Raw genomic sequence first — 22,799 nt, forward strand, 5'->3', positions numbered from 1 at the left:
CCGTTTCTGCGGTCGCCCCATCTGTTCCCTCCACGGCCGCCAGAGGGCGTCCAGGAATCCCAAGTCCGCTCACAGCCCTCTGCTTAGGACCTTGGCCTTGGCTCCCCCTGGCTCGGCAAAATCATCGCCATGAAGCACAGGGTTCTACACCATAGGCCCCGCTGGGTTCCCTCGGATCTCACGTCTCCTTTCCTCCCTCCCTCTCCCACCCTCCAAGATTCCAGCCACGTGGGCCGGCCTCCTTGCAAGTCTGTTAACCCTCCAGGCGTGTTCCGGCCTCAGAGCCTTTCTGCCTTGGGTGCTTTCCCCCCAAGATCTCACTGTGGCTCCCTCCACCATTTCATGTATGCCTCTGTTCAGATATCCCCTCCTCAAAGGAGTTTTCCTTTCCCACCGATCCTGAGGGTCTTAACGTGCAGTTCCACAGGTTGCCCACTGCACAAAGCACTCACCCAATGGGCGAGCGGGGGCTGGAGTCCAGCTCACCGTCTGCTCTTCAAAACTCAGTGCCCAGGGGGCACCTCCTGGGTGGCTCAGTCCGTTAAGCCTCCACCTCTTGATTTGGGGCCGAGGCCATGAACTCAGTTTGTGAGTTCCAGCCGTTGTGGGGGCTCTGCGCGGACAGCACGGACCCGGCTTGGCATTCTCTCTCCCTCTTTTCCTGCCCCTCCCCTCCTACTTCTCTCTCAAAATCAATCAATTAATTAAAACAAACACAAACACAAAACAAAACAGAACCTCAGTGCCCAGAAGAAAGGGGCGCCGTTTTCTCATTCACACAAAGGCGTCCTAGGACCGGACCAGCCTTGTCCATTCCTCTACCCCGTCTTAGGAATTGTGTCCCCCCCCCCCCCCCCGGAAGCTGTGCCGATGTCCCCGCCCCCAGCACCTGTGAATGTGACCTTATTGGGAGACAGGATCTTTGCAGATGTAAGCAAGTGAAGACGAGGCCACACTGGGGAAGGGTTGGCCGTCTTCCGATATGGTTACGGTCTCCTTTTAGGAGACACCGGGGCTGGTTAGCCCCAAGGCTAGAACACCTGGGAGAACCGTCAGCCGGAAGGTCAAGTTACGACCCCCACACCGTGGTGCTGCCGGCGCCTTGGCGTGAGACATCCAGCCTCCAGAACGGGAAAGAACAAACGTCTGCTCTTTGAAGCCACTCAATTTGTGGTGCTTGGTGTTATGGTGGCCCCAGGACCCTAGCACGCGCCGCTCGACTGTTCTTCCTCTGACGCTGCACGCATTTACAGGCGATCCTCATTGTTTCCGGATGCCCTGTCTGTGACGTCATCCGCTTGTTAAAATTTACTGGTACCCCCCCCACCCCCAAAACTCGCAGACAGACGCGGACCGGCAAAACACGGGAGTCGTCCAGCACGCGTGGTTTCCGGCGAAGGTTGAGCAAAGCCAACGCCCCGCCCTCTGGTGTCGGCTCTCGTCCCGACAGGGGTCCTTTTCAAGTTGTTTGGTGCCATGTTTTCACGTTTTTGGGTTTTCGTCGGCGACGTCGCGGTGGAAGGTGCCCTGGTGCAGGGCTGTCCGGCGTCCCTAAGCGCCAGAAGGCCGGGATGTGCCTTACGCAGACCTGCCGGGTGTCAGAGAAGCTTCGTTCAGGCCTGAGTCACAGCGCTGTTGGCCAGGAGCCCGATGCGGACGGATCAACGACATATACGAACAACACGGCTTTACAGAAATACACGTATCCAGCCGCTTAGGAAAATGTTGTGACTGATCGTTGGTAGGAAGCTAACCTCCTGTTTCCTCCAGGAGGGGCACTTCAGTATTCGCGGATTCGGCCTTCGCGGAGACCACGGAACTTTATGGGGGGAACGGTAAGAACCACCCGTGTTTGGTTTAACTGCTTTCCGTCGGCCTTCTCCGCTTCTCCCCCAGGTAGGGGCTTCTGTCTCGGCCCTGCTCGGCCGCCCGCACCCCTGTGCCTAGAACAGGCACCCCACAGGCGTTCAGCAAATATACGTGCAATCGAGCCCTCGCGATCCCCTTCCCGGCTCAGGTCCGGACCCACCCCCTAGACTTCAAACCACTCCCCCCGCCCCCCAACAAAGACCAAAAAGCAATGGGGCCGAGGCGGAGTCGGTACAGTTTTAAAAAAAGGATCAGTTTTTTAATTTACAAGAGTTCTAAATGTACAGAATTCTCCTTTAAAAAAATCGTTATACACAATAAATACAGTACAAAAAAATTTATCTTACAGTACTAGTTCTGTGTCCGAGATTTCAAAATCTGGCGCGGGTGGCTGGCGGCAGGAAGAACATTGGGAAGACTGGCTGGGGTGGGGGTGGGGGTGGGGGTGGGGGTGGGGGGAGGGGTGGAGAGCTGGGAGGGAGACCCCGGTTTCCTGTTTGGGAGGTGCTCGGATTTTAAGTCGAGGGACGGGAGGGTTCGAAATCTCTCTCTCTCTTGCTCACTCGAGCACACACACGGGGGGGGGGGGACACAGGACACGGAGCTGGACGCGCACACGCGGATGTGACACGGCGCCCGCGGGCACAGCCCTGCGAGAGGGCCCCCCCCCCCCCCAACGCTGGCTGACGCCCGCCCTGCCCTGTGGTTCTTCTTACAGCCTGTGGGGGGCGCTAGAGAGCGAGAGAGAGAGAGAGAGGGGCTGAGCGAGGCTGGCAGGGACCCCCCTCCCCCAGCCTCCCCCCCCCAGCTTTGAGCGCCCTCGGCGCGGGGGTCTGTGAAGCCACGCGGACGAGCCCAGTCCGGGGACACGCGTGGGGAGCAACCAGGGTACCTGCATCCCCGGCAAACGCACACGTGCCCCGCACCCCCACCCCCCGACGGTGGGGCAGAGCGTGGCAGGAAGCGGGAAGAAATAGGAAATGACGAAACACCGGGATGGCCCCCACCTTTGGCGGGGGGGGGCATTTTACATCACAGCCCCCTCCCCGAAGTCCCCCGACCCCACACCCAACAAGCCCGGCTGGCGCGGGAAGTGGGGGAGGGGGCCTTTGTGACTCAAATAACTTAGGCAAGAAAAACTGTCGGGGGATCCCCGGCGGCTCGTGTCCCCCCCCCCCAGGAGGCTGAGGTCAGACGCCCGGCCGGGCCCCCCACCCCGGCGTCCGCGCGGACCTGGGGAGGCGGGACAGGGGAAGGGAAGACCAGCCCGGTGTTATCTGTTCAACGTCCTGGCGCCGAGGCCGCCGTTGTGACTGGAGGGCGGGTAGGCCTCGGGCCTGTGCAGCGGCGACGGGGAGGCGGGCGCGACGGCCGTCGGGGCGGCGTGGGGGTACGGGGGTGCAGGCGTCCGACCCGGGGCCTGCTGGAGGTTCAGGATGCTGTCGATGGCGCTCTGGAGGTGCTCCGTGAGCGTGTCGTCCTGCGGGCTGTCGCTGGAGAAGCTGGCCTGGTCCACGTCGGGCGACTCGGACTTGCGCCGCTTGGCGGGAGGCGCCTCCCAGGCGGGATCCCGGCTGCCGCTGCCCTGCCCGCCGCTGGCCGCGGGCTCCGGCGGGGCCCCCTTCAGCATGCGCTGGTACAGCTCGTCCTCCACCGCGGCCAGCTCGCGGATGAGCCCGCTGGTGGCCTCGTCCACTTTGGCGGGCGGCGGCGGCGGCGGCGGCGCCGGGCTGCCGCCCCGGGCTCTGCCGGCCCCGGCCCCCTCCCCCGCCGCGCTGCCCGGGGCCTCCACGTTCTCGCGATACGTCTTCCGCAGGGGCAGCCGCGGGCAGTGCGGGGCCAGGGCCGCCGCCGGCTTGCGGTCGGTGGCCGCCGGCGGTGGGTGGTCCACCGTGCCGTTCATCTGGCCGGTGGCCGGCGGCGGCGGCGGGCGGCGGCGGCGGCGGCCGGGGCGGGGGCTCGGCTGCCTTGAGGGCGGCGGGGGGCGGCGGCTGGTGCACAGGGTCCAGGGCCGTGTTGTGGACCACCTTGCTGAGCCCGGCTTCCTGCTTGATCTTGAGCTTGAGGCCGATGCGGCTGCGGGCCTCGTAGGTCTTGATGGGAGGCCGGTTGCGGGAGGGCATCGGGCCGTCCTCGTCGGCGTCCAGGGAGGAGGCGGCGGAAGAGGAGGAGGAGGAGGACAGGGAGGAGGACGCCCGAGCCCAGGTCACGGAAGGCGAGCCACCCGCCCCTCCGTGCCGAATCACCAGCTTGGTGGGCAGGTGCAGAGGGGGCTGGGCGGGGGGCCCCGGACGCCGAGGACGGCGGTGGGCCGTGGCCGGGGAGCCGATGTCCCTCGGAAGAGGCGGCGATGGGGAGGCCAAGAGAGCGCGAGGAAGACACGTACTCGTCTGCAAAACCAGGGGGCCGAGAAAGCGCGCGGGGGTTAGGAGAGGCGCGAGGCGCCCCGCAAGGGCGCGGCCAGGGGGAGCCCCGGTGCGGCGAGCAGCCCGCGGCCACCAGCCGCGGGGCCGCGGGCTGAGGCCGCGGCTCATCAGACCCTCGGGACGGACACACGGGTGGCTACGACGCCCCCTGCCATTCCCAAGTCCCCCTGCTGTGCAAGCAGGAGTCGGCCGCTGTGAATGGCCCTTACGTTGTGTCACCCAGCCGCCTTGCTGACTTCACCCTAGTCCTGGCTCCGCTCCCCCGCTTTTCTATCTCCTGGTGGCTGCGGGGAGGGGGGGGGTCCCCTCTCTGCCAGGATGGAGTGCAACAGACACACAGTGATGAAGGAAACGAACTCCCCTCTCTCTGGTCTCAGAGCCGGCAGGTCAGGCTAGACCCAGGCACTGCGCGGAGGCGAGGCTCGGGCGCCTCCTAGTGGTGGAGGAAGGTAAGGCCACGCACCTCTCTTCCTCCCCAACCCCGTCTAACTCCAGGGTAGGGGCACCAGTTGGGGGGCACCTCGCCCTCCCCCTCCCTCCCCTCCCCTCCCCACCCACCGGGCTTCTCCTTGGCCAGCTGTTTGTCCAAGGCAAGAGTGGTCTTCTCCTCCTGAATGAACATTCGGTCGATCATGACCATCTCGGCTGAGGGGCTCACCCTCTGAGGGGGGAGAAGAGAGAATAGCAGCCAGGAGGGGGAGGGCCCGGGGGGGGGGCAAACCCAGAAGGCTGGGAGCAGATTCCAAACTGTCCTTCTTGGGATCTGACCACCAGCCTCCCTCCCTCCCTCCACCCTGCCCAGAGCGGGGGGGGGAGGGGGGGGGGCAAGGGGAAAAGGGCGGGGTCTCTCCCGGGGAGGAAGGGGGACAGCGCCCTACCCGGGACTCCTCCAGGAGCAGAAGGCGGTATTTATTGAGCATGGCCTGGGTGCGTTTCAGCAGCTGCGTGGAGACCGTCTGAAACTCCTCATCCACTAAGGAAGAAGAGACGAGGTCCAGAGGCACAGACGCTGGGGGGGGGGGCGGGGCTCGCGCTGATCCTCCCCACGCCCCTCCCCACGCTAGAGACCAGGTAGGGAGAGTCCCGGGTGGGGGGCGGGGGGGCTCACCTTTGTGGTAGTCGTTGGGGGAGGGGAGGGCACCCTGGTAGACGTGGTAGGGCAGGAGGCGATGCAGGGCATCCTCGAAGGAGGGGAAGGCTGTCTTGTAGTCAGGGTGCAGGACGGAGCCCTGATGTTTGTGCAAATGTTCCAGGAAACTGGGGGGTGGGGTGGGGTGGGGAGAGACGGCACACACGCACAGGCACACGCGCGCGCGCGCACACACACACACACACACACACACACAGAGCTGGTGGTGAGGCCGGGAGAAACCAGGTCCCGGCCCCCAGCCCCCGGCCCCCCAGTGCCCACAACCGGGGAAATGTCCTAATGCGTGCTGAGCAGCCTCGTTCTGTCTCACGGACTCTGGCAACAGCCCAAGGGAATAGGCGCGCTCACTGTCCCCACTCTACAGATGAAGGACTCGAGGCCCAGAGGAGTGACCTTCCTCCACCCAGGGGACTCGCGGCGAGGGAGAGGCAGGGCTGGGAGCCTGATGCCAGGGCTTGGAGCGCATCCTCCCAGGCTCTACTGTTCTACCGTCTCCTGCCGCCAGGGGTCAGCATGTCCCCAGTCTGCCTCAGTCCCAACCGCAACCCTGGGAAGGCGGGGTTGGGAGGTGGGCGGGTAGGAGGGATCCAGTTCTCTCCAGGGCTGTTTTCTACCACAGCCCGTAGCGGTGACTTATATCGCTTTATGGTGTGACTGTCTCTCCTGTGTTTTCATGGGATCCTTGTCCTGTCTGGGCCCTGAGTCCTGATAAACACTTGCCGTGGGGGGGGGGGGGGGCAGACGACAGAGAGCATGCGGGCGAGCACCCGAGGTCTACCCATCGCCCGCCCAGACCCCCCCGCCCACCCAAATGTCCCTCTATCCACCCCCACACCCATCCAGGCCCCCCATCGTCCACCCCAACACCATCCGAACAGCCCCGCGGACCCACAACGATCTACGCACCAACCTGGACTCCCGTCCACCTCTTCCCTCGAACCCCCGCCCGTCTTTTTTTTTTTTTTTTAAATTTTTTTTTTTCAACGTTTATTTATTTTTGGGACAGAGAGAGACAGAGCATGAACGGGGGAGGGGCAGAGAGAGAGGGAGACACAGAATCGGAAACAGGCTCCAGGCTCTGAGCCATCAGCCCAGAGCCTGACGCGGGGCTCGAACTCACGGACCGCGAGATCGTGACCTGGCTGAAGTCGGACGCTTAACCGACTGCGCCACCCAGGCGCCCCTAACCCCCGCCCGTCTTAACCAGCGTCCAGGAACCCACACCCGTTGCCCTGTGACCGCTACGACTCCCACCCCATTTTCTAGAGAGGAAGCCGAGGGTCTGCGGGAGAATCCTATTGCCCCAAATCACACAGCTAACCCCTTCTGAAGGGTGGTCCCCACAGCCTGTTCCCCAGCCTCGGGGAAGGCTGGGGGCGGGGCACTGGGCGGCCACTCACCAGGCTTCTTTGCTGGGCTGAAGGGTGGGGGGCTTCCTCGACTTGCTCTCGTACTGCAGAAGGAGACCGGCGGGTGAGAGGTATCGGCACAGAGAGGCCTGCCCTCGGCGCCCAGACCCCCTTTCTACCTGGCCCTTGGCAAAGGTGAGCGGGCCAATGCCCCCCCCCACCCCCGCCCGACCCCCCGCGATGGGGTCCCGGCCCCGGGACGGGACGTGCCACCTGTCACCCCGAACCTGCCTGGCTCTCTCCCGCCCCTTCTCCAGCGTGGGTATCGGCCTCCCCCCGACCCTGCTGACTGTCTGGAGTCGCCCCCACTTCCCTCTCGGCCACCACCGGCAGCGATCTGGCCTCCGAGGCCCTCCCAGACACTGGCATCCTGGTCCCTCCACCGGCTGTGTTCTTGCCTTCCCTCCTCCCCCCTCCCCCCTGCACTTCCTGCAGACCGTCTCTGCCTCAATCTCCCCCATACTGCTCTGCCCCCCTGCAGTCTGGGCCCCCCATGGCACGACTGCCCGACCCTTCCCTCCTCCTCCAGCCTCAACCTCTCCCGGCTGCCGCCCCCAGGGACCCACTCGGGCCATCACTCCTGTCATCACGCTCTGTCTCGGGGTCTGTGGCTCTCCGTCCGTCTCGTGCTCTCACAGGCGCCCACCGGGCTGACCTGGTGTTGGACCCCCCGCCCAGACTGGGCACCTGTCGCTTGGCCTCCTCTGTCCCGCCGGACCCTTTCCCGGTTCCCCGGTGACGCTGCTTTGGCCCTGGAGCGCCCCCCACTCTGGTGGCCCCTTACCTGCAGCCCAGAAGACTTCCCCGGCCCAGCCGCGGCGGCCTTGGCCACGCTCAGGGTCGGGAGGTTGCTGGCAAAAGCTTTGCTCTCGGCAGGAAGCAGAGGAGGGAGGCCTGGGGGTGGGGGTGGGGGCAGACCGGGCTCAGGGGTCACTGGCACAAAGGCCCCTCCACGTTGTGACCCCCAAGCCCATGCCCACTTTCCTCTGGTTCTTTGGCCTCGGTAGCCCGGCCTAGCCCTGAACTGAGTGCCCCCTCGGATCAGGGGAGACAGCCCTTCCTCCTGCACCTTCCCTGTCCAGTGAGGTCCGGGTGACCCCTTGGTTCACGCACCCACAGCTCTGCCCCGGCCCGCACCCCCTCCCCCTGCCCACCCGCCTTCAGCCCCCCCCCCGTTTCTCCTGCGTGGGGCTACCTCTCCCCTACCTGCGGTGGCCATGGGTGCCGGGGCAGGGGGATGGCTGGGGGCGGTGGGGGTCCCGGATGGGGCCTGCCCACTGACCAGCACCGAGGCGGTGGGGCTGGCGAGGGGCCCCAGGCTGGCGGAGGCCTGCGGGGCGGCGGGGGCTCCCCCGGCCTTGTTCTGGAGAATGATTCCGGACGGCACCTGAGGACGGGGGACAGGTGGTTGAGGGGTAGGTGGCACCTAGGGGTGGCGGCGGCCGGGCGCCAGGGCTGGGGAGGGTCTCCCCGTCAAGACTGTGCGGGGAGGCCAGGGCTCGCGGGGTGGGCGGCGGGGCTGGTCCCTGCCTCCGATTACCTGGTGAAATCTCTCGAGCAGAGCCTTCGGCTGGGGCAGCGCCGGGAAGGGGGCGGTCACCATCTGGAAGGTCCGAGGAGGCGGTGGGGGGGGGCGCTGCGGGCTCAGGGACCAGGTGGAGGGCCGGAGGGGGGCGTGGGGGACTTGTGGGGGCCCCTGGCCGGGCGGGAACTGCAGCTGGAAGTCAGGCGGTGTCGGGGCCTGCAGCCTGGCGGACGCGTCCGTGGAGGCCACGACAGAGGGGGCCGAGGCGGGCGGGAGGTGGGGAGCCGGGGGCAGCGGCCCCTCCGGGGGCTGGGAGGGGGGGCGCAGCGGGGGCTGGGGGGGGCCTGGGGCCGTGGGGGCCGGGGTGCCGGCCGGTGGCGGGACCCCCAGCTGGTTCTGGATGACAAAGATGCCGGGCAGAGTCGGGGGCGCCTGGGGCGGGGGGCAAGGGTGCAGGGTGGGCTCTGAGGGCGGGCGGGACAAGCTCTGGGGCTGGGAGGGCGGGCGGGGAGTGGGGGCGGGAGGCGCGGGCGGGAGGGGGGGCCTGGCGGGATGTGGGGAGGGCAGGTGGGGGCTGTCTCCCAGAGGGGCCTGGTGAGGTAGTGACGGGGACGAGGAGGGGCCTGGGCCCTTGAGTGGAGCCGCTGCCGGGATCTGGGCAGGGGGAGGGAGGGAGAGGGCAGGGGGCGGGGGTCAGAACCAACCTTGGCTCCCGCTGCCCCCGTACGCTGGGCACCCCAGCCGCCCCCACCAAGCGACCTCCTCCTGAGCCACCCCTTGTCTCGACAGAAAGGACTCGGCACGGCTTCTCCTTCCCGCCTCTCGTTTCCGAACAGCCCGCTCCACCCGCCTACGGGTCCCCCGACCCCACCCCTCCACCTGCCCCCACCCCACCTCGGTCCCTTTTCCTCTGATCTCACCCCCTCCCTGGAGGTCCCCTCCCCCCTCCCCCCACACGCGGGGGAGCTCTGCAGGGTTCAGGGGCAGCAGCGGAGAAAGCAGTGGTGACGGCGGGCGGGCGGGCGGGCGGCAGGGGCACCACACCAGCTGCCCAGCGGGGAGGCAGGGGGGCCAGGGAGCGCGAGCAGAGCAGCAAAGGGGAAGGTGGCGGCCGGACAGGGGCGGCATCCCAGCCGCCAGCCCCGAGGGGCCTGGCCGTCCGGCTGAGCCGGGAACACGGACACCAGCACCGATACGGGGGGCTGGGGGCCCCAGAGCGCCCAGGACGAGGGTGGCAACTGAGGGTCAGGGCCAGGTCCCTCTGGACGCCGGCCCAGAGCCGTGGGCCCTCTAAGTGTCCGCGACCTCTGCCCCCGTGTGCCTGTGTGGCCGTGGCTGCGGGCCCGCCCGGGGGGCCACGTGTGCGTGTGCCTGTGTGTTTGTGTCTCTCAGACGGGCACACGCGGTCCGGGCGCGGGTCTGTTACACGTACACGGTGACCTGGCCTAAAACACACCTCCGACCGAGCGCCTCTGCGCTGTCCCCTCCGCCCCCCCCCCCCCGGAATCACGACCCCGGCAGCCCCCGTCTAACCCGCGAGCACCAGCACTGGCCCCCTTCTGCTGTCACGGGGTCCACACCCCGGGGACAGCCCACACGGATGTACGCACGGACGGCCACCTGCCACCACTTACGCGTGGTCCCTCCAGGGGCCTGAAAGCAGAGAAGACGCTGAAACCACTTCACGCGGGGGAAACGGAGGTCAGGGAGCCGAGACGGGCTGGTCCCGAGTCCCCCTGCCTCACCCCCGCCCCGTGACTTCCCAGTTGATGGGGAAGGATTCGGGCTCAGGGGACTTCCCGTGGCCACCCGTGCTACCAGGCTCCAAAGCCGGGGCTCTCTGCCTTGAGCCCCCAACGTGGGCCGACTCATGATGTCAAGGCTCCAACGCCCTGGACCCTTCCGAGGCTGGCCCTGAAGAACGTCCCGCCGTTCAAACCGAAAGCCCCCCCCAAACCAATCAATCCACACCTCCCCGAAGGCTTGCGACCTCTAAGGAGAGATCCGAGAGGCCCTCGGCTCTCACACGGGGCCGGTGAGGTTGTCGCCCGGGTGGGCCCCCTGGCCTGGGGGCTTTGAAAGGGTCGTGACTTGGACCTGGTACGCCGCCCTCTAGGAATCTGGGACGGGAACCATTCAGGCACTTGCTGAATGGTTGGGGGAGTATTTACAACAGAGAACCGGGGAAAACAACCCACGTGGCCAGAGCAGGTTCGAGAAGCCCAAGTAAGTGAGGCGGGAAGCCGAGCAAGGTGGCCAGACGACGGCCGGCAAGCTGAGGGAAATAAGGAGAGGAACATATTACCTGACCGCTGGACAACTGGCTACATAAATTATGCACCATGGACAATGGTTCTGTCTCAATGCTCAATTTGCTGCATTTGGTAACTGGGCCGGCGGTCAAGTCAGAGAACACTCTTGTTCTCGAAGGCTGAGGCATTAAGGAGGAAAGGAGAACGTCTGCGATTGAGACGCATATGCTTCAGCATAAAAACGGATACACCTCGAGAGAACGGAGGATAAAGAGAACATAGCACGCTGCCGACGGGTACATCGGGGCGGCAGCCAAGCTTCCGAGGCGGCCCCCACCGATGCCCACCTCCCTCCTCATTATTCGGTCTCCTCCCACCCTGGGTCTCGTCCCAGGGTTAGTCTCTGGGACCAACAGATTTGGCGGAGATGGGCATACACCACTTCCAAGGTGCAGTTCTAGAAAAGACCGCGGCTTTCGTCCCGGGACTCTCTGGTGGATCATTTACTTTGGGGGAAGCAAACCTTGGAGCGGGTTTTAAGGTGCCCCTTGGAGAGGGCTGCGTGGGGAGGAGCTGAGGCCATCTGCCAGGGGGGCGTGAGCGCGCCCCCTTGGAAGCATAGTCTCCCGCCCCGACAAACCTTCGGATAACGGCAGCCCTCACTGACCTCCTCATGAGAGGCCGTGAGCCAGCAGATTCCAGCTAAGCTGCTTCCAGATTCCCAATCCTCACGATGTGAGGTAAGTTAATGCTTATTGGTTAAAGCCGCTCAGTGTGGGGGGCCAATTTGTTACGCAGCAACAGATAACTAATACATCCTGTTACAGAGCAAAGAACGCCCATGGGTTCTCTACAGTTCCTAGAACGTTGCTGTATGTTTCAAATCCTTTTTCAACATTTAAAAATAACAATTAAAAAAAATTCGTCCCCTGGGGCGCCTGGGTGGCGCAGTCGGTTAAGCATCCGACTTCAGCCAGGTCACGATCTCGCGGTCCGGGAGTTCGAGCCCCGCGTCAGGCTCTGGGCTGATGGCTCAGAGCCTGGAGCCTGTTTCCGATTCTGTGTCTCCCTCTCTCTCTGCCCCTCCCCCGTTCATGCTCTGTCTCTCTCTGTCCCAAAAATAAATAAACGTTGAAAAAAAAAATTAAAAAAAAAATATTCGTCCCCTACTCATTAAAAATACAGACAAATACAGGGGCGCCTGGGTGGCTCAGTCGTTTGAGCGTCCGACTTCGGCTCAGGTCATGATCTCACGGTTCGTGAGCTCGAGCCCCGCGTCGGGCTCTGTGCCGACAGCTCAGAGCCTGGAGCCTGCCTCGGATTCCGTGTCTCTCTCTCTCTCTCTCTCTCTCTGCTTCTCCCCTGCTTGTACTCTGTCTCTTTCCCTCTCAAAAATAAACATTAAAAATGAAAAAAATATATGTATACAGACAAACACAGCACCCCCCCCCTCCCCAACCAAGTCAAAAAAAAAAACAAATGATAACACGGGGGAAAATGGTTGTAATTCAGAGCATATGCCAACAGCCTCCAGAAATCACTAACAACCAGCGAGAACAAGGGGCAAAGGGCATGATCAGACACCACACAGAAAAGGAAACACAGAGGCTCATCTATTTCGAGAGATGCCCAACCTCGCTTGTAACCAGAGAAATGCACACCAAAAGCGCCCCGTGGACCCATTTTCACGTCCATCCCTGCGGAGGAATACGGAGGAACACTTCCCAGCTGCACCAAGGGATCCAGAAAACTCTCCGCCCGCCGCCAAGACGGGCCTAGAATGTGCTACCTTCTGGGCGGTCGGAGTTGGGGGAGAAACGTAAATCCACACGTAACCCCGGCCGCACACGCGTGGAACACGGAAGTCTATAGGCCAAATAAGGAATTGTGGTTTCCTGCAGGGGCCGGTGGGTTGGGAAGGTAGGCCTGGGACGGGGCTCTAAAACGCTAAGAACTGCTTTCGGATGATTGAGCCACGTGCACAGAACGCCTAACGCTAAAAATTGGAAATGTTTTATTTTATTTATTTTTTAGTTTGTTTTTTGAGAGAGAGAGGGGCACAGCGAGCAGGGGAGGGGCAGAGAGAGAGGGAGGGAGAGAGAGAATCCCAAGCAGGCTCGTTCCACGCCATCAGCGCAGAGCCCGACGAGGGGCTCGAACTCACGAAAACCGCGAGATCGTGACCTGAGCCGAAATCAAGAATCAAGACGCGTAACCGACTGAGCCACCCAGTCGCCCCCGAATTAAAAAATGTCTGAAATGGGTTGGGGGAGAATATCAGGCTGAAAGAAAACTTCACGACACCCCCCCCCCCCAAATGTTACCGGCGGCCCCTGCACGGACTTATTTTCCTTCTTCGTTCTTTTCCGTGTTTTAGAAGTTCTCGAAATCGGCACGAAACGAGTCTTCCGGTCATGTTTCAAAAAACTACCACACGAGGGGACCGTTCACCAGGAGAGCCCCACTGCCCAGATGTAGACGGCATTCGTGCCGAATTCGGAACATCCCGCGGCCTGGCCAGGAGCCACCAGAGGAGGCTTCACGGGCAAAAGCCCACGAAGGCACAATCGCTTCAACGCCTTCCATAAAATGCTTGGGAAGCGCATCCGCTCTCTGATCTAGAAGTCCCATTTCTAGAAACGTACCCTGCAGGCATTTTCACACCACCGTGCAAAGCCTGGGTACCGGCATATTTATAGAAGCGCTGTTTGCCCAGGAAGCCACCTTCGGTATTCTCTCCAACAGGGAACCACGTCAATAAATAACGAAACTACGGGGCACTGCGGCCCACGGGCCGACGGGGCCAGCCTGGCCTGCCTGGCCTATCATTCCGTATATAGCCCACAAGCTAAGAAGAGGCTTGTTTTTTGTTTTGTTTTGTTTTGTTTTTTTTTTACATTTTTAGATGGTGGCATAGAAATCAGGAGGAGAACATTTTGTGACTGGTGACGATAATAGGAAATTCAAAGTTCAGTGTCCATAAATAAAGTTTTATTGCAACACGGCCGCGCTCACTCGTTTACGTGCGCTCTGGGGCCGCGACAGAGAGCGCAAGGCCCCAAGTGGTTACTACTGGCCCTTTACGGAGCGTCTGCCCGTCTTCTTTCACCTTGTGGCATTTTCAACACGCCTGACCCCGTTTGAGCATTTTAACGCGTATGAACTTACTCCTCACCACAACCCTGTGACGTAGATGCTCTTATCATCACCCTTGTTTTACAGGGAAGGAAGCTGACGCACAGAGAAGTCAGTCACCTGGCTAGGGTCGCAGCCTTGTAAGGGGCAGGGTGGGGTTTCCAGAGTCCCCACGCCTGATGACTGCCCCACGGCTGTTCTCCTGGACGGCGGTTTTCAAACCACACCCAGTGCCTATTGGTTAATGGTTGTGACCAGCCCGGTCATTTTAGTGGGGTTGTGACCAGCATTTAAAAAGAACGGAGGAGGGGTGCCTGGGTGGCGCAGTCGGTTGAGTGTCTGACTCTTGGTTTCGGCTCAGGTCACGATCTCGCGGTCCGTGAGTTCGAGCCCCGCGTCGGGCTCTGTGCTGACAGCTCAGAGCCTGGGGCCTGCTTCGGATTCTCTCTCTCTCTCTCTCTCTCTCTCTCTCTCTCGGCCTCTCCCCTGCTCACGTTCTGTCTCTCTCTCCCTCTTGAAGATAAAGAAGCATTAAAAAAAAAATAAAAGCCTACAAGTCAGGGGTCCGAGAGGTATCGCTGAACGGGGGGCAAAGCAAGACACAGAACAGGACGGGGCGCTTCTGTGTGTAAACGCAAAGGGAAAGTAGGTGCCTGCCTCGCACACACACGGGCTCTCGCATCTCCCTGGGTCCAAGTTCAGACAACGAGGGATGCTGGCCAAGTGCACAGGGGCGGTTCCCAGCCCAGGTGATTCGGTTCCCCAAGCGACACACGGCAACCCCTGAAGATCTCCATGGTTGTCCCAACTGGAGAAGGGGTGTTCCTGGCAACAAGGAGGCGGAGGCCGGGGATGCTACCCCACGCGCCACAGTGCACGGGACGGCCCCCCACGATGAAGAACGACCCGGCCTCAAACGTCTGCGGTGCCTGCCCTATGACGCCACAAGATGGCACTCTACAAAGAAACTGCCGGTGGGGGGGGGGGTCTATATGCGGAAAGGGCCAGAAATCCCACAAAAAGGAAGGCTCGCTGAAATTAACCGTATACCCTTTTTTCTTTGTAAGCTGTATTTTTTTTTAAGTTTATTTTGAGACAGAGAGAGAGAGAAAGCGAGCAGGGGAGAGGCAGAGAGAGGGAGACACAGAATCCGAAACAGGCTCCAGGCTCCGAGCTGTCAGCACAGAGCCCGACGCGGAGCTCAAACTCACGGACCGCGAGATCGCGACCCGCGCCGAAGCCGGATGCCCAGCCGACGGAGCCACCCAGGCGCCCCAAACTGAATTTTTTAAACCACACGCGAGTAACGCTTGTTGAATAACGGCGACAAGGGTGGTGGCTTTTTTTTTTTTTCCCCCAGAGCCCGCTATAAACAATACACGGGAGGCTTTGCGCTCCCTGAGTGGGATGGTCAGCGTTTCCCCCCTGAAGATACAGCCCCCTCAAGGGGCAATTTCAAGAGCCGGGGTATCGACGACAAAATCAATCCCCTCACCCGGACGTCCCTGCGGAAGGCTGGCCACGAAGCAGGTGCCCGGGGGACGGGGGCCGCACGAAAGAACCACCTGACGGCAGCCTTCCAGCCTGGGGACGGGCCTGGCACACGAACGTGCACGCGTATCGCAAGTCGGGACCCGGCTGACGTTTCCGTGTTGCTTTCATGCTCCAGTCCGTCCGCTCGCCCGCCTGTCCGCCGGGTCAGCCCCCCACCCGCCCACCCACCTACTTGCTCAGCCAACAGACGTCTGTCCAGAACCTCCCATCATGCCACGCGCTCTCGTAGGCACAAAAGCCACAGCCCGCCTACACGGTGCGGACCCGTGTGTGTGTGTGTGTGTGACTGGGAACCAGCTTCCGTGCACACTCTCCTCTCTTCTCCAAGGTCAGCCACAGCACCGTGACCACTGTTTCGTGGCACGTATCTGCTCCCCGAATGCCTGCTCCGTGCCGAGCGCCCGTGAGGCCGGTGGCCTCGTGCCCATTTTGCAGATGAGTCAGCTGCACCTCGGAGCCCCCGACGCGAAGCAGACCCGCGATTCACGCTCGGCTCTGGCTTCCTGCATCCCTCGGGTGTTTCTGGCAACAAACCGTCAGGGTTCGAATCCAGGCCCTACCGGCTGGGGGAACCGCGGGCAAGCGACTGCCTCGCCCTGTGCCTCTGCTTCCTCACCTGTAAAATGGGGATAATAACACCGCCTACCTGAGGGAGGTTTCAAGGAGATAAGGCTTGTAAAGTGTCCGGAACAGCACGCAGAAGCGCGGGAAAACCTGGGTGTGCGCGCGTAATTCGTCCCGGAAACATGCTTGTAATCCAAAGCACTCGTAGAGCGAAGTGAATTTCAAGAACTACAGGCTCAGTTGTGATCGTGGGGCGTTCGGCGTCCCGTACGACCCGGGCTGCGAGACCTCGCTCGCCTAGCAAGTTACAATTTATTAGACATGTCCGCTAACACAAGGGCCTGCGAGGGACGCTCCCAGGACAAGTTACTCACAATCCAAGGTCTCACCGTAAGAGAAATGGTATCGTTCACGAAGTTATTCCCATAATGCCCTCCTCCTTGTGCCTCTGATCCTGAAGCAAGCTCCAAACCGTCCCCTGAACCTGTCTACTTGCCTGCACCATCACTGTGACCACCCCTTTGAAGCACTGTTCTTGTCCTTGTCCCATGAGGATCTCTGGACCTCCATTCACATGGCCCACCAAACCACTCTCCAGTGGAAGCCAGAAGGATCACTGAAAATCATATAATCAGACAAGGCCATGGCCCCGTGACTGCCAGGGCCCAACTCATTGGCCCACGAGACACCGCCGAACTCTCCGACCCTATCTCTCTCCACCCCGCCCCCCCCCCTCCAGCCTACTTTCCATTCCTTGGCATCCCAAGTTGGCCCTGGCCTCAGGGCCTTTGCACATGCTATTTCCCCACAACTTCTCCTTCTTCGGGCCTCAGCTCAAATACTTCCTCCCCCCAGAGGCTGTTCCTGCTCACTTAGCCTAGAGCAGGACCCTCGCCGGCCTCCTCACGGCAGCCCGTTGCCTTCAATGCTTTCATCTAGCAGGCTGTTTCACCTGCGGCTGAACCGCGCCTCCTCCCAGAACGTTCTCTCCCTTTGATTCCACTGGGGCGTACTCGGCACAGAGCCAGCACCGGCGGGGCTGTTTCGTACGTGTGTTTCGTTTCTTCAATAAATGATTTCCTCCGTTGGTTTATTCAATACAGGCTCACTGAGGGTCGGCTGTGTGCCTGGCACTGTTCTGGCCACTGGGGATACGGCAAAGAGACAACGGACAAAACTCTCTGCCCTCGTGGAGTTTACAGTATGGCCAGAACCGTGTAAACAAGGACACTAGACAGTCGGTCACATGGCCGGAAGTGCTACGGAGAAACACGAACCAGGCAAGGGCCAGGGCGGGCTGGGCTGCGGAGGGAGCGGGCTATGGCTTGAGACGATGTGGCTGGGGAAGGTCGTGAGGAGTAAGGAGGGTGACCAAACGCGTCCTGGTTTGCCCGGGACGGTCTCAGTTTTAAAACGACGAAGTCCTGGGGCACCTGGGTGGCTCCGTCGGTTGAGCGTCCGACTGTGGCTCAGGTCGTAATCTTGCGGCTCGTGAGTTCGAGCCCCGCGTCGGGCTCTGTGCTGACGGCTCGGAGCCCGGAGCCTGTCCGGATTCTGTGTCTCCCTCTCTCTCTGCCTCTCCCCCGCTCACACTCTGTCTCTGTCTCTCTCTCTCTCTCTCTCTCAAAAATAAACATTAAAAATAAAATGAAATAAGATAAAACAAAATAAAAAAGTCCTGCCTTCTAAGAACGTCCTCGGTACTAGGTAAACTGGAATGACTGCTCACGGCAAGTGTGTGCCGTGGCACCCACAGCGCTCGGAGATCCTCCGAACCCCCTGGAACGGCGGGCCATGGAAGCTGCTTGCTGGAAGGCCTGTATCTGGCCCGCTCCAGAAGCACTGCTCCCAGCGTGAGCTGCTCCCACGCCGGGCGCCTCCTGGCCTTTTGTCCCCTCCCCCACTTCTGCTTCTCCTCTCGATGCAGACGTGGCCGGATCCCACCTTGGTCTCGTGTCCTCCTAGACCGTGACTCTGGACCGGATCCCGCTCTCCCCCAACGGGGACAATAAAAAAAAAAAAAGATAAATGGCGGACACCTACCGCCTGCTTACTCTGGGCTAAGCCTATGGTAGCTCGTTTACTCCTAACAGACCCGTAAGAACCTATGATTCCCATTTTGCGCAAGAAGAAATCGAGGCTCAGCGGGTACAGGGCTTTGCTCTGGGTCAGCACAAGGCCGGGCACCTATTAAGCGCCCTCGTTCCCCAAACATCTGTTTCAGGAAAGAAGAAACTGGTTGCTGAAGGTCACGGGGCAAGCAGCAGAACCTGAGAGTGAAATGGTGGTCGTCTAAGGCCAAAGTCCATGATGCTTTCTGCCACCCTCACCTTGCTGACGTTATCTCCTCCTCCTCCCCTTGCCTATGCTCGTCGACCTATCCACGAGTCCTTCTTGAGCGAGTACAACATCGGCGCCAGAAAAGCACTCCCACGTGCTGACGGCTCGCGTGAGACAAAGGCCAACGTTCCTCATATGTAAAGAGTTGCTACAAATCAACAAGAAAATGGCCAGGAACCCCAAGTTTCAACGGCAAGGGGTACGAGCAGGCGATTCCACGGAAAGCACAAACAGCTCTACATCTACGAACACCTGCCCAATCTCGTGGTCAGAAACGCAAACCGAAACAAGGCGAGAAGCTGCTTTTCACCCGGCAGGCGGGCGAAGTTCAATCCACTGCTGAGGCCGTGCAGAAACGGGCACAGACGACATACCGCTGTTAAAGGGTGCCCCGATTGGTGCTCCACAGAGGGCGATCTGGCGCCACCCGTCACAACCACAGACGCCTGGGACAGACCCGGCGCTTTCCTTTTTTGAGAACCCGCCCCGCAAAGTGACGTACAGACGGTGATGCCTTGCCGCTTGGTTCCTCACAGCCAAAGGCTGGAAAGGACCTAGCTGCTCGGCAACAAGGACCAGTTAAATAAATGCCAGCCCGTCGGCACGGCGGAGAACGGCGCGGTCCGCGAGAGAATGAAGCAACGTCTCCGAGATGAGTCCCTGCCTGGACGAGAGAAGGTGCAAGATCGCATGCAGAGTGTGCTCTTGCTTTTGTACGAAGTGGGAAGAAAAGAATCCAGGCGCCGCCTTGCCTGTCCACGCGTATGCACAGCACCGCCCCGGGGAGGCAGGGCGGGAATCCGTGGCTCGGGAGAAAGGGCTTTTCAGCTACATCTCCGGTTATCTTTCGAGATGCGAGCCCTCTGACCGTGTTGCTCCTCCGGAGGCGGAAGTGGTCACTGTAGGAAAGAAGTGCCTGCCGTGTGCACCCCGTGTCCCTGCCTACGGTGTGGGCTCCCCCTGGCCTGGCTCTGGTCCTAGGAGTCCACGGCCGCCAGGAGACCCTCAGGAAAGATCTGGGGAGCGAAGGGACACCTTTCCCAAGCCAGCGAGACAGAGAGGCAGGCAGGGCAGCCAGAGCGAGGGGGAGGGGGGAGCAGGAAGGAGGGGTTTGCAGGGGCAAGGCTCGGTCTGAGCTGGGGCAGAGGCTGCTGGGGTTCATCTACCTGGGGGGCCGGCGCCGGGGAAGCCTGGCTGTCGGGGGCCTGAGGGCCGAGGCCAGCTCCTTTGGCGGCGGGGGTGGTCGGGGCTGGGTCTTGGGCGGGAGGCGGGGCGCTGACTATGACCGAGGCGGGCACGGAGAGGTGGGGGCCGTCTGCGGAGAGGGGCTGCTGGCTCCTCTCCTGAAACGGGCAGCCCGCACAGGGTCACAAGGTCACCCCACGGCCCCCGCAGCCTCCCCACCCCCAAGGTCCCGGGCTCCCCAACGTCCCAGAGCAGGGGGTGGTGGGGGCCGGGCGCAGGGGCACCGAGAGGCCGGGTGCAGAGGCCGGGGCGGCTCGGAGCCCGGGGTCCGGGCACCAGGGGGCCTGCTACCCCAGCAAGTTCGTTTCGCTCAGGTCCCGTCGGTCCTCCGGCTCCACCTCGCCCGCGGCCTCCCGCCCCATCTGTCTGTCTGCCCATCTGTCTGTCTGTGTCTTGCCCGGCTCTCTCTGATTCTCATCCCCTCCAGCAGGAGAGCAGACAGTCAGCCTGTCCGCCAGTCAGTCCCCCTCCTCGTCCCCGAGGGGACAGCCCGCGTCACCGGGAGCAGGGAGTGCCGCTCTGAGACGCCCTCCCAAGCCCACCAGACGCCCCGCTCCCAGTCGCTGCCTCCCCACCCCCCACCCCCTGCACACACACACACACCTTGAGCTCCAGCTCCCGGCCCCTCCCCGCAGCACGCACCCCCTGTCCGCGCCCCTCCCCGGCCACTTACCTGCGGCAGGAACATCTGCAGGGAGTCCTGAGTGAGGATGGCCGCGGCGGCGGCAGAGGGTGGCTGTCCCAGGACGATCTTCTCTGGGCTGGACGCCAGGCCCGGGCTGGGCTGGGGGGTGGTGGCCTGAGGCGGGGCGGCGGCCTGGGGGGCGGGGGCCTGGGGGGGAGGCTGCTGTGCCGGTGGCTGCTGGAGGCCCAAAGGCAGCGGTGTGCTGGCGGCCGGTGGCGCCTGGGGGGCCGTCTGCACCGCGAGGACGGGCGCGGCCTCCCCGGTGGCGGCCGGGGGGGCCGGCTGCACCAGCCCGTCGGGGGCGTTGAGCATGGCCACGGCGCTGGGAGGCAGGGTGACCCCCTGGAGGACGGTGGTGGCCGCGGGGCCCGTGGGCGCCGGCTGGCTCTGCGTGGGCAGGCTGCCCGCGGCCAGCGACACGGGCATCTGGAAGAGCGCCGGCTGGCCCACCTGGATGGGGGCGGCCGAGAGGATGTGGGCGGCGCTGTGGGCCCCCGAGTGGGGGGCCAGCACGGGGCCCAGGCTCAGCGGGCCCGCCAGGTTCTGGTTGGTGAGGATGGGGTTTGCGATGAGCTGTCCGCCCGCGTGGGGGGCCGCGGCCGCCAGGATCTGCCCGCCGACGTTGGTGGGCAGGGCCGACAGCGTCTGGGGCAGCTGGACGGCGGGCGCCCCCGGCAGCAGGAACTGGTTCTGGCCCGGCAGCATGTGCTGGGCGGGGATGACGATACTGCTGCCCTGATTCAAGAGGTGGACGCTCATGGGCTTGCTCAGGGCCCCGGGCGGCTGAGGCGGGGCGGCCCCCGTCGTGGTGGCCGGAGGCTGCTTGAAGACGTTGGCCTGCAGGGCCGGCGCCGGGAAGCCCGACAGCACCACGTTCTGGCCGGCCTTGCCCGCTGCCATGAAAGTCAGGTTCTGGGGGGCCTTGGGCGGCTGCGGGAGGCCCCCCGCCTCGCCCTGGATGGTGAGCGTGGCGCCCGCGGGGGCGAACGGCTTGGGGGTGAGCTGGTAGAGCTTGGGGGGCAGCACGCCGGCGGGCTTGGGCTGGATGGGCGTGGGCGTGCGATGCAGGATCACGTTGGGCGCCGGGACCAGCGGCGACGTGCCGAGGCCGGGGGCCGCCGAGGGCGCCCCGCCGGCCGCTGCGGGGGCGGCCCCGGCCCCTCCGAACACCGAGTTCCCGTTGAGCGTGGTGGCCACGGCGGTGGGGAGGCTCTTCTGAATGACCAGGCCCGCCCCCTGGGGCGAGACGCCGGCCGACGCCAGGGTCACCGGCTCCGAGGGGCCGGCCGCCGAGGCCAGGTAGCCGCTGACGGGCACTTGCTTGGCCAGGAGCTGGGAGGTGGGCGGGTTGAGCGCCATGACCGGCTGGCCCACCACCTGGATGGGCGCCAGGCCGAGCGTGGCCGCCGCGGCGCCCCCAGGGCTGCCGTTGGGCAGGCCCTGGAGGCCCGGGATGGGCTGGAGGGTCACATTGCCCAGGCCCACGGGCTGCAGGAAGGGCTGGACGCTCAGCGCTTTGTTGACCACGTCCTGGGGCGGCACCAGGGCCTGGTGGGTCAGCACGGCGGGGGGGGCCTGCAGCCCCAGCAGGTCGGTGCCCCCCGGGAACAGGGCCTGGGGCCCGGCGGCCACGGCCGCGGCCCCTCCGGCCCCCGCCGGGCCCGCCCCGCCGTCCGCGGGCTGCAGGGTGGGCAGCTGGAAGGGGCCCAGGTCCAGCTCGGCCTCGGCCTCGAGGGTCTGCTCAGTGATGTTGGCCTCTTGGAGGCTCTGCTGGAGGATGTCGCAGGGCTGGTCGGCGCCCCCTCCGCCCCCGCCGCCGCCCCCCGCAGCAGGCGAGCCCAGGATGGCATCTTCCAGGAAGTCTAGGTCCACGCTGGGGGCCGGCTGCGTGGGCTCCGGGCTCAAGTGGTTGCCAGAAGCTTCTTGCACGTGGAGCTGGAGGCCGGGCGAGGTGGGAAGGGAAGACCAGAGGTTAACAAGGGGCTGGCGCAGGGCAGGGCTGACGCACAGGGCCCTGGGTGCCGGCGCGGCCAGAGAGACCACTTCACCTGGACGTGGCCGCCACCTGCGTTCGAATCCCAGCCTCCGCCGGGCTCTGCCGGGCAACCCGGGGCTCGCTTTCTCCGGCCTCGCTCTCCCCATCTGCACACGTCCGCGGAACCTCCTCGAAGGAGCCATGAAGGCCCACAAAACCTCCATGTGCAGCTCCCGCGCTCAGAGGCGCCCCGAAGGCCGCCCACGCCTTCCTAACCCTTTTGGTAGCAAACCCTGACCGAAAGTGATTACGGCGCTCTCGGGGAGAGCCACAATTTGCCCATGTGACGTGACCCTTCCGGAGGCGGACCGTGGAGAGGGGAGCGAGCGTGTCACGTGACGTCCCGCATCCCTTTCCCGGAACCCCTGAAAGGACCCGGGGTTCTGAAACACGCCCGGCCCCCAAAGCAGCTACCGTCGGGGGCCTTACTCTGCGCCGGCCGTGCTGAGTCGGACGCATCTTCAGCGCCTTCCACGCTGTCCCGGATTGCGATCCAGGCACGTACGGTCGAGACACGCACGGATATTTGAGCGAACGCGGCACAGGCGAGAGTTGCGCGCCCCCACCCTCCTTTCCCAGACGGAGAGAGGGGACTGCTTGGCAGTTCTTA

At 63.4% G+C, this 22,799-nt stretch overlaps 1 protein-coding gene across 1 annotated transcript in view; it reads right to left on the reverse strand.

The window, feature by feature from the left end:
• Window positions 1-2,102: 2,102 nt before the first annotated feature.
• Window positions 2,103-22,799, reverse strand: part of BICRA (BRD4 interacting chromatin remodeling complex associated protein) — a 79,791-nt gene continuing 59,094 nt past the window's right edge. The window contains 14 exon segments of the mRNA XM_047077741.1: window positions 2,103-3,799; window positions 3,801-4,160; window positions 4,162-4,259; window positions 4,854-4,956; window positions 5,174-5,268; window positions 5,404-5,552; window positions 6,846-6,898; window positions 7,639-7,748; window positions 8,061-8,241; window positions 8,395-8,487; window positions 8,489-8,536; window positions 8,539-9,033; window positions 19,391-19,567; window positions 20,143-22,089. Of these exon segments, the coding sequence (XP_046933697.1) occupies window positions 3,143-3,799; window positions 3,801-4,160; window positions 4,162-4,259; window positions 4,854-4,956; window positions 5,174-5,268; window positions 5,404-5,552; window positions 6,846-6,898; window positions 7,639-7,748; window positions 8,061-8,241; window positions 8,395-8,487; window positions 8,489-8,536; window positions 8,539-9,033; window positions 19,391-19,567; window positions 20,143-22,089 (4,566 nt within the window). The 3' untranslated portion in view covers window positions 2,103-3,142.

This window comes from Lynx rufus, unplaced genomic scaffold, assembly GCF_022079265.1.
Source record: "Lynx rufus isolate CCGP_SWC_20201006 ecotype Redwood Valley unplaced genomic scaffold, mLynRuf1.p SCAF_16, whole genome shotgun sequence".
In the NCBI taxonomy this organism is placed as follows: domain Eukaryota; kingdom Metazoa; phylum Chordata; class Mammalia; order Carnivora; family Felidae; genus Lynx; species Lynx rufus.